At 52.0% G+C, this 9,945-nt stretch overlaps 1 protein-coding gene across 1 annotated transcript in view; it reads right to left on the bottom strand.

Annotated features, from left to right (window-relative positions):
• Positions 1 to 2,689: 2,689 nt before the first annotated feature.
• ECHDC3 (enoyl-CoA hydratase domain containing 3) overlaps positions 2,690 to 9,945 on the bottom strand; it is a 23,479-nt gene continuing 16,223 nt past the window's right edge. The window contains exon 5 of the mRNA XM_017886712.1: positions 2,690 to 3,546. Within this exon, the coding sequence (XP_017742201.1) occupies positions 3,226 to 3,546 (321 nt within the window). The 3' untranslated portion in view covers positions 2,690 to 3,225. The remainder of the gene's footprint in view (positions 3,547 to 9,945) is intronic.

Raw genomic sequence — 9,945 nt, 5'->3', positions numbered from 1 at the left:
TATGATCATGACACTGCACTCCAAATTGGGTGACAGAGCAAGACCCTGTCTCAAAAATAAATAAATAAATAAATAAAAATAAAAAAAAAAGAAGGCGGCCAGGTGTGGTGGCTCACGCCTGTAATCCCAGCACTTTGGGAGGCTGAGGCGGGCGGATCACGAGGTCAGGAGATCAAGACCATCCTGGCTAACACAGTGAAAACCCGTCTCTACCGAAAATACAAAAACGTAGCCGGGAGTGGCAGCGGGCGCCTGTAGTCCCAGCTACTGGGGAGGCTGAGGCAGGAGAATGGCATAAACCCGGGAGGCGGAGCTTGCAGTGAGCTGAGATCATGCCACTGTACTCCAGCCTGGGCGACAGAGCGAGACTCCGTCTCAAAAAAAAAAAAAAAAAGAAGACCACCTACTAGGCCTACTTCCTAGGGCTGCCTGGATAGTTTCAGGCTCACTCAATCACCATGTGCTTTTGCCTGGTAACCGACCTCAAGTCACTGGTGTACAATTGGTCAGGGAGCTGGTGTTCTCTCATTCGCTGCGTCTATGTTTTCCAGGGTCAAGCCAGCTCTCCAAGGATCTTTCAGCCAGGGCGGACAGAAACGAATACCCATGTCACCACGTAGCCCCTGAACCTGCTGGGGTATGACCTGCTGGATGGAGCTCAGCTCAGCTACCCCAAGGAGTAAACAGCGCAGAGGGAAAGATAAACACTAGGCTTTCCAAAAGCAATTATCATGTGTGGTTATTAGAAAACTTGTAGTCACTATCCCGGGGGAAGGAAGCAGAGATACAAATAAACCCAGAATTGACATTTGCCTGGGGATAAATTATATGACATTGCAGAGTGGGGAGCAGATTTTGTTTCTGGATTACTTTCTGCACAGGCAGCCATTAAAATGTATAGCTAGTCCCTGAGTGCGCATCAGCTTGGGGCCGGGAAGCCAAACTGGAGGCCAGGGGAGTTCACGGTTTGAGGGCACAGCGCTCATAAGGAAACGGGAAAGTCAACTTTTGATTTTCTTTTGTCACGTGTTTGAGAAGAGTTTGTTACTTTCTCCAAGGCCCTGAGAGGTGATATCACCCTCTCCCCTACGTGGTGTGAGCTGGCAACCACGAGGTGGTGACTTCCATAGCAGATCCCCTGAAAGGGAACAGACAGCGGGTGGCCCCACGGACCCGCAGGGTTCTTGAGCTGCCCACGACAGCCAGTGCATCACGTCCTCGTCTAGAAGCTGCAGCCGGGTGTCTACGAGCTTAGCAGTAAAAACTCCACTGGTGGTCTGAGGATAAGCAAAGTTGGTGCCCCTTCCCTTGCACACTGGCAGTGTTCTGTTGCAAGGGGTTCAGTGCTGAGGCCATTCCTTTCTCTTGGGAAACTGTCACGGGTAGGGCGGCCATTTCTTCAGGCTCGCTGACCCCAGGCTAGCCTCACACCAGCCCAGCGGCCCCCTTCGGCGCAGTGTGGCCGGGGGAAGATTATCTGTGGCTTTATCAGACAGATGGTGTCTGGAATCCGCAATCTACCATCTCAGCTGTTTGACCTTGGACAAAGGTGGCCTCAACTACTCGCCCATGAGCTGGAGGTCACTGCGGTACCTACGGCACTGGGCTGTCATGAGGATGAAATGAGAATGTACAGAGGGTACCCAGCACACAGCGATCGTCCAGGAAGTGGCAGCGCTCATAGTTTTCTGCACGTGAGTAGCGGTAACAAACTCCTCTTTTTCAAGAGCACACTTTGTGGTTTCTAAAATCTAGGAATGAAACAAATTGCCTTTCTCAGCAGAAACCTGTGAAAACAACTCAGGGACACCCATACCATGAGACCCTTGTCCCGGCTATTTGAATAAGCGCAGGTTAGAGCCTTACAGCTCATCATCCCCAGCGTGGTACTACTCATCCCGTGAATGGGCACGTTCTACTTGCAGGTGAAATAAACTGGTTTTAAACAATCAGCCTTACGACAATCTTGAGGACAAGAGATTTGGGACATTTCTTGGGCCGCATTAGACCTGAAGCCAGCAGGTCATAGACTTAGGACCCAAGTCAAACCCTTGCTCAGGTGGGAAACCTGTGCACCTGGTTCTGGTCTGTGATCTCTCCTGGAAGCTGAGCATCATTTGCAAGTGTGTCCGTAGGAGGTGTTGCTTTTTTGGTGGTTGTTGTTGAGGCAGAGTCTTGCTCTATTGCCCCAGAGCTGGAGTGCAGTGGCACCATCTTGGCTCACTGCAACCTCCTCCTCCCGGGTTCAAGCGATTCTCCTGCCTCAGCCTCCTAAGTATCGGGGATTACAGGCACGTGCCACTGCACCTGGCTAATTTTTGTATTTTTAGTAGAGATGGGGTTTCACCATATTGGCCAGGCTGGTCTTGAACTCCTGACCTCAGGTGATCCACCTGCCTCAGCCCCCCAGAGTGCTGGGATTATAGGCAGGAGCCACCACCCAGCCAGGAGGAGGTGCTCTTAATGCGTAGGACGTATCCACTGCCTCCCGCCTCCTCTTCCCAGTGTTTTCATCCTCAGGTTGAGCCTGGAGTCTGGGTTTCACAGAAACGTGGATAACAACGACATTGGTTATAGAAACAGGAGGCACCTACTCTATGTCCATCAGCGTGAGCATATAAAAACAGTTGATTTTTTTTTTCTTTTCTTAGACAGTTTGCAGTATAGCTTGGGAGATAAAACATACCAGTCTCTGTAAAGATTACATTTATTTAAATCACATAAGATTATTCAAAGCCATAGGCATGATTACATCGCTATAGAATCAAGAAGATTTTCTGCGTGGAGAATATCTCATGGAGATTTGAAATGTGTTGCCTCTTCTGAGCAGCCAGGATTAACTCCGCCTAGGAGGAGGTTTTGGATAAGGGTCAGGCTGGTGTCCTTCTTTCCTGCCTCCATGGGTTGTCACCTTCTTATATGTCAGGGGGGTCGCTTGCGTAAGATGTTGTAAGGAGCACCCCAAATGCCAGGCTTCCCGCCATAGCTGGCCCGCTGCAGGGCTCACCAGCCTTGCACTGAGGTCAACAGCTCAGTCACTCCCCCTTTTGTCTTTCACCATGAAAGCGTGGCTTTTAATGTAGGCCAAATGCTGTGACACCAGTATCAAGTCACAAAAGCCGCTCGTCTGTTGCCTGTTGAAGCTGAGAGGCAGTGTGGGGTTGGGGTCAGAGGGGAGGGTGGGGTCCTGGGCGCTGCCCATGGGCCTCATTCCTCTGCCTCCGCTCACGCGGGCTTGTGTGACCAGATGGGTTTTCTCTTCTGGAGGAAGGCCGTGATGCCCTCCTGCCCGTCCCGCAGGGCCAGGTTGTCCACCATGGCCTGCGAGGAGAGGTAGTAAGCCGTCCCCAGGTCCTGGGGCAGCTGCTTGTAGAAGGTGGCTTTGCCCAGGGACACCACTGGGCGGCTCAATGACGCGATCTTCCTCGCGATCCGCATGGTCTCCTCCTGCAGCTCTGCCTCTGGCACCACTTTGCTGAGCAGCCCGTGGAGCAGGGCCTGCTGGGCAGAAATGGGCTCTCCAGTAAAGAGCATCTCCAAGGCCACCTACGGGGAGACACGGGAGGTCACTGAGGTGCTCTCCTGTGATTCACCCCCCCCCCCAACCTGAGTCCCGCCTCAGCTCAATGACCTGCTTCCTCAAATACCACGTCACCTGCCAGCCCTGATGTCTTCAGCGCCCTAACTCCTGCCTGGGAGGAGAGCGGATCTTTCCAAGAGCGAAGAAACCACACCAGCCCCAGGGGCAGTGACTGTCCGGTGTTGTCTTGCTCCTGCACAGATCTGGTCACTGAGCCCTGCCATGGCTGGGGATTTTGTCTACCTCTTTTGAGGGCCAAGCACAGGATGGAATCCACATCAGCTGGGATGACCCACAGACACTGCAGCGTGGGGGTGATGGGGGCGGAGTGGGGGTTCCAGTACCTCTCAGAACCCACTGGGGCCACTTCCCACAAGCACTCACGGGGCTGCCACCTCGGCTTGATTGGAGAGAGCAGCCCCGGCCTCCTGGAGAAGTGAGGATTTACGGACAATGTCTTCAGGGACCAGACGTAGAGCCCAGCGTGGTTTTAACTCACCAATGGGTAAGAAGTGGCAAGGAGAGGCTGCCCTCTCCCCTCCTACAACTCTCCCCCGAGGTTCCAGGGCTGGTGAAAAGCGGGGAGCCCAGCTCCCTCCCTCCCCACTGTGTCCCCTGCTTCAACAACGCTGCACCAACCAATTCGGTCGCGCTAGCAAGCCGGCTCCTCTAAAGTCAAATTTACGATGGAAAAGAGGGATCCCCAGGGGCACAAGGACACACAGGCAGGGGCCTTCCCTCCCCCACCCCTCACTCAGGCTCTCACAGTCCTGGTGGCATCCCTGATGTGCCTCAAACACACCGGTGCGCAGTCACCTCAGGGTCCTCGCACTCGCTGGTCCCTCTGCCTGGAGTGACTTTTCCCTGGCTGTTCTCCTGGCACACGCCCTCACCGCAGGCCTCTAGTCCTGCGTCCCTATCACTGAGGTCTTCCATGGCCGCCCTGCTCCAAGTGTAAAACAAACTCTGAAGCGACCCCGCCTGGTTACATTTTAAATCATTTGCGCTTCTCTCCATTTAACACCCTATATATTTCATGTTTGTTTACAGTATATGTCCTTTGTAGCACATAAAGTCCAGTAGGACAGGATTTCTTTTTTTTCCCCAAGATGGCGTCTCACTATATTACGCTGGCTGGTCATGAACTCCTGGGCACAAGTGACCCTCCAGCCTTGGCCTCTCAAAGTGCTAGGATTACAGGCATGAGCCACCATGCCTGGCCATATTTTTAGTCTTCTGTTGATTTCTCCAGCACTGGAAGACTATCTTGCACATAGCAAGCAACCTATTAAATGTTTATGAAGGAGGGAAGAGAGGGAAGAAGAGAGGGAGGAAAGCAGGTAGGCAGGAAAATAGAGTACAGCACAAGTGGCAGGCTGGTTCCTTTGAGAAGAGGGCAAGGAGGTGATACAGCTTCCAGCTGGCTGTGTCTCTTGCTCTTGGGACCTGGCCTCCATGCTATGAGGAAGCCCAAGCCACACTGAGAGGCCAGGTGCGGTGTGCTGCCAACCACCCTTTGGGGGGCCCAGCTCAGAGGCAGCCTCCACAGCCAGACACGTGAGCAAGCAGCCTTCAGATGAGTCCCCAGCTGAGGCTGCTGATCCTGTGGAGCAGAGAGAAGCCTTCCTCACTGAGCCCTGTCCAAATTGCAAATTCTGTTGTCTTTTGCTATGATACTGTGGGTGACCTGTTGCCTGGTAATAGATAGCTGCACTAGCTGGAGACAGACACAGGAGAGGCATCAGCATGTAGAGTAGGGTTTCTCAATCCTGGTGATACTGACGTTCGGATAACTTTTTTTGGGTGGGGGGCTGAGGGCTGTCCTGTGTATTGCAGGACGTTTTGCAGCATCCTTGACCTCCACCCTCTAGTTATCGGTAGTACCCATGCCCCCATACCAAGCTGTGACAATCAAGAATGTCTGCAGGTATCGCCACATATCCCTGGGCCAATACTGCTCTCAGTTTAGAACCATGGATCTAGAAGGTTTTTAAGTCATAGGACTAGATTGGATCCCCCTGGATTGAGCTTGGATAAAGGAGAGACCAGAAGCCTGGCCTGAGGCCCCTCCTGCCACCATGGGTGGAGATGGAGCCCACAGGCACTGGGCTGGCAGCCAGGGACAGGTGATGCAGAGCTTCCTTTTCTCCTCTCTAAAGTTAAAGGCATGGACTAAATCGTCACCTCTGTTTTGGAACTGTACTGATTTTACGTTGGAGGGAGCAGGAATATGACAGCTATGGGGGTTTCAGGGCAGACCATTTTTAGTTGACCAGGAAGAGCACTTCACGCCAAAGTGTGTCTGAAGCCCTGGTTGAACCAGGAGCTAAAAAGCAGATCCTGTTGTGAACAGCTGTGAAATAGGACCCTGCTGAAGACACCTAGCGGGTCACAGCATGGGGCCAGGAAGGTGCTCTGCTCCATCTCTGCCCCTGAACCGCATGTCAGCTGGGATCAGAAGCCAAGGTGGAGACGGTGTCACGGCTCCTCCCAGCCACTTTCCCTCTACTGATACAGGCAGCCCTTGGGGAACTCACAGGGACCAAATGTCAGGAAGTGGCCAAGCCTGAAAAACTGATGCAACATGAAAAAACAAAAGCCACCCAAGTCAACCTTATCGATCTCTTTGTCACTTGCAATGATCAAGTCCTAGATGACTTTCAGAGTTGTTAAGAATGGAGTCAGAGCTGGAAGGAGGAAAGAGTAAATCCAAAGTAGTAAATGTTCCTTCCTGGCCGGCTCAGCAGATGGACATGTATTCATCCCAGGTGGGGGACTTGCGGCCTGGGCCGGCAGTGTGTGGGTGCAGAACTGCATGGAATTCCAAATGCCCCAGATGTTTTGGGGCCAACTCCTTTGGAGTTCAAGCTTCACAGGCGGGGCCTGGTCCCAGGCCTGCTGGGCACTGGTCCTCCTGGGACCAGTTTCTCACCTCTCACTTCTGCAGCCAGCATGCTCACAAATGACTGTCACCAAGGGACACAGCAAAGAAGCCACTAACTACTGACAGCAGGGGACACTGTCACATTGAGTACAATGGAAAGGCTGGGGAAAAAATGGTCCATCTGAGCCAGACATAAATCAGGGAAGTCACTATGAAGATTTTGCTTGCAGAAGAAAAGCTCAGGGACCTGGTTTGAGCTCAAGGGACCTGGCTGAGCCAGATGTACCTGAGTTCCAACCCCAGCTCTGCCACTTACTAACCACAAGACCTTCAACTATTTAATGCCTTGGAGTTAGTTTCATCTGGAAAACAAAAATGAGCATCTCCTGCAGTATTGCAAGGATTAGAGATAGCAGGTGCGAGGCTCGTATAGTAACAGTCCTGGGCACTCAGTAGGCACCTAGTGAATGCAATGCCTATTTTTAACACACCTAGGCCAACTACAGATGGTTCATGATCTCTAATGCTGGCTTTTAAATGGTCACCCCAGCCTTGGAATGGGGGCGATTATTTAAAGCAGAGGGGTCTTCTGGATCTCACAGGCCACCCAAGTGGCAAGAACCGTGTGCCACAGCCCACAGGGGACTCTCCCCACGTCATGCCCCTTTGCATGGGTGTGCTGTCTTAGTCCATTCAGCCTGCTGGAACACAGCACCGTAGCCCAGTGGCTTATGAACAACAGACATTTATATCTCACAGTTCTGGAGGCTGCAAAATCCAAGGTGAGGGTGCCAGCTCTGCGACTGCTGAGGACCCGCTTCCTGGTTCATAAACGGGGCCTTCTAGCTGTGCCCTCACATGGAGAAAAAGGGTTGCGGCAGCTCTCTGGGGCCGTTTTCTGGTTTTGTTGTTGTTCTTTTTGAGACGGAGTTTCGCTCTTGTTGCCCAGGCCGGAGTGCATTGGCACGATCTCGGCTCACTGCTACCCCCACCTCCCGGGTTCAAGGGATTCTCCTGCTTCAACCTCCCAAGTAGCTGGGATTACAGGCATGCGCCACCATACCCAGCTCATTTCTGTATTTTTAGTAGAGACGGGGTTTCGCCATGTTGGCCAGGTTGGTCTCGAACTCCTGACCTCAGGTGATCCGCCTGCCTCGGCCTCCCACAGTGCTGGGATTACAGGCATAAGACACCATGCCCAGCCTGGGGCTGTTTTTATGAAGTCACTGATCCCATTCACAAGGGCTCCATGCTCATGATCTCATCACCCCCAGAGGCCCCACCTTCCAACACCATCACCTTGGGGGTGAGGATTCAACACAGGAATTTGGGGAGGACACAGCATTGAGACCGCAGCACACGGCATCTGTCTCCCAGGGAGCACCAGCAGCAGGGTGAAGAGCTGCAGGAGGAGCACTATGGAAAGAGTCAGGCCGGAGCAGAACCCATGGCGTTCTTGTGCACACACATCACCGAGGCACCGGCAGGGTCTGTCCCTGGGGCTGCCACGTGGCCGGGCTCTGAGGGAAACACACTGGAGTGAGGGTCATGGGTCCCATCTCACTGGCCGGACACAGGACACGAGGCCCTGAAACTCCCAGGCCCTCTTGCAAACTGGGTGTGGAACTGCGCTTCCTCTAAAACTGCACTCCCAACCTCTGGCCACACAAATCACTGCTAAAACACAGCCCGTCTGGGGCAGGCTGGAGACCCAGCCTTTCTCCCAGGCTCTCTAACGTCTGCACCAGTTTGAGCAGCGGGCTTTAACCATCTTTCCAGCTTAGAAACCCCACTCTGTTCTCATTAGCTGATTGGAAATCAGAGTCCGCCTGCCTCAGCAAAATGACTGTTCTGGGAGGAGGGGCTTCTCATTTCCCACGTGCTCTCCAGTGAGGCCGGCTGCTTGAGGCACTGGCTTGGGGTCTGAGCAAGGCCAGCTCTGCCTGGGAACGGAGCAGCTGCGCCAGGCAGGGTGTTTTATAGGGTGCTGGGAACATGCATTATTTAGAGCATGCCCAAGGAGAGAAGCTATTTACAAATGGGGAATATTATTCATGTCCAGACTTGGTCTGGAATGAAGAGACAGGCTTGATTCCATTGTTTCTGCCTGTCTCCAGCACAGTCAAGCAGGTCCCTGTGGCGGCCGGGAGAGGGCACTAGTGACCCACACATGTTGTCTTAGCCAGCGTGAGACAAGCCCAACTTCCTGTCCAGGCCAGTTTGCAGAAGTACCTGCTAGCTTCCCTATAGGTGTACGAGGAACACGCACCCATCCCCAAAATACTCGGTGGGCCTGTGCATGGATGTCCACGGATGGGTTCACATGCACGCAATCGGCAAAGACAACGGGCAGGTGGTTTGGGTCAGGTTTATTAGATTGTTATGAATCCTAGTTTTTCCTCCTAAAGCAGGCCCACACAATTAGATCTGCAAATCCAGAAACCTAACAAAGGCCTTAAGTTCCAAAAGACTTTTTCTTCCTACAAAATTCCCTTCATCAGTACTGTGATTTCTGCTTTTCAGTGTTGACCCCAAACCACGTTCCTGAGTCATGGCTCCGAGTGGCCCAGCATTAATAAGCCCAGCATGCAAGGACTTGTTGACAGAACTCTGAACCGCTTTCAGGCACCTGATTAGAAAAAACTGGCGAGTCTCCAGTCGAGTGATTTAGAGGCCTTCTGGGGGTCAGAACATGAGAACAGAGACCAGGAACCTGAGCAGGGCCGTCCGGAGATTTTTTGCCCCATTTTCTGAGGTCTGTCCTTGGGAGGTAAAAGCTACTTTGGTTCATCCAACTAGGCGATTATGAAATGGGGTTTCTGAAGACTGGACTTCCTTGGAACTTAAGGCCTCTTTTTTGTCATATTTTCCCCTTTTCTTCTCAAAACTTTAAATTTTATCAATTTAAAACTTGATAAATATAGTCTAGCATTAAGTTTCTAGGAATCAAATCTAATAAGCCTTGATTTCAAAAGTTTAAGAGAGAATGGGTTCTTATCCAGACAGTAGGGCTGACTTCAAGGTTTCAAGTGCTTTACTGTGGAACCTTCCAGCATGTCAAGTGTTGAAGAGGACAAGCAGCTGTCAGCACAGCTGTCTTTTATTAAACAAAGGCCTTGTGATTTGATTTGCACAGTTATAAGATAGTTTATGAACAAGCTCTGATAATCAATTTGTAATACACAAAGTAGAGTCTTAAGAAATATTTACTGAATGGTGGCTCACACCTGTAATTCCAGCATTTTGGGAGGCCGAGGGGGATGGATCACTTGAGGTCAGGAGTTTGAGGCCAGCCTGGCTAACATGGTGAAACACCATCTCTACTAAAAATACAAAATTAGCCGGGCATGGTGGCACGTGCCTGTAATCCCAGTTACTATGGAGGCTGAGGCAGGAGAATCCCTTGAACGTTGCAGTAAGCTGAGATTGCGCTTCTGTACTCCAGCCTGGGTGACAGAGCGAGACTCCGTCTCAAAAAAAA

This window comes from Rhinopithecus bieti, unplaced genomic scaffold (genome assembly GCF_001698545.2).
Source record: "Rhinopithecus bieti isolate Rb0 unplaced genomic scaffold, ASM169854v2 scaffold_13900, whole genome shotgun sequence".
Taxonomy (NCBI): domain Eukaryota; kingdom Metazoa; phylum Chordata; class Mammalia; order Primates; family Cercopithecidae; genus Rhinopithecus; species Rhinopithecus bieti.
Note: the sequence above shows the minus strand (reverse complement) of the source record. Positions and strands in the feature narration are given on the sequence as shown.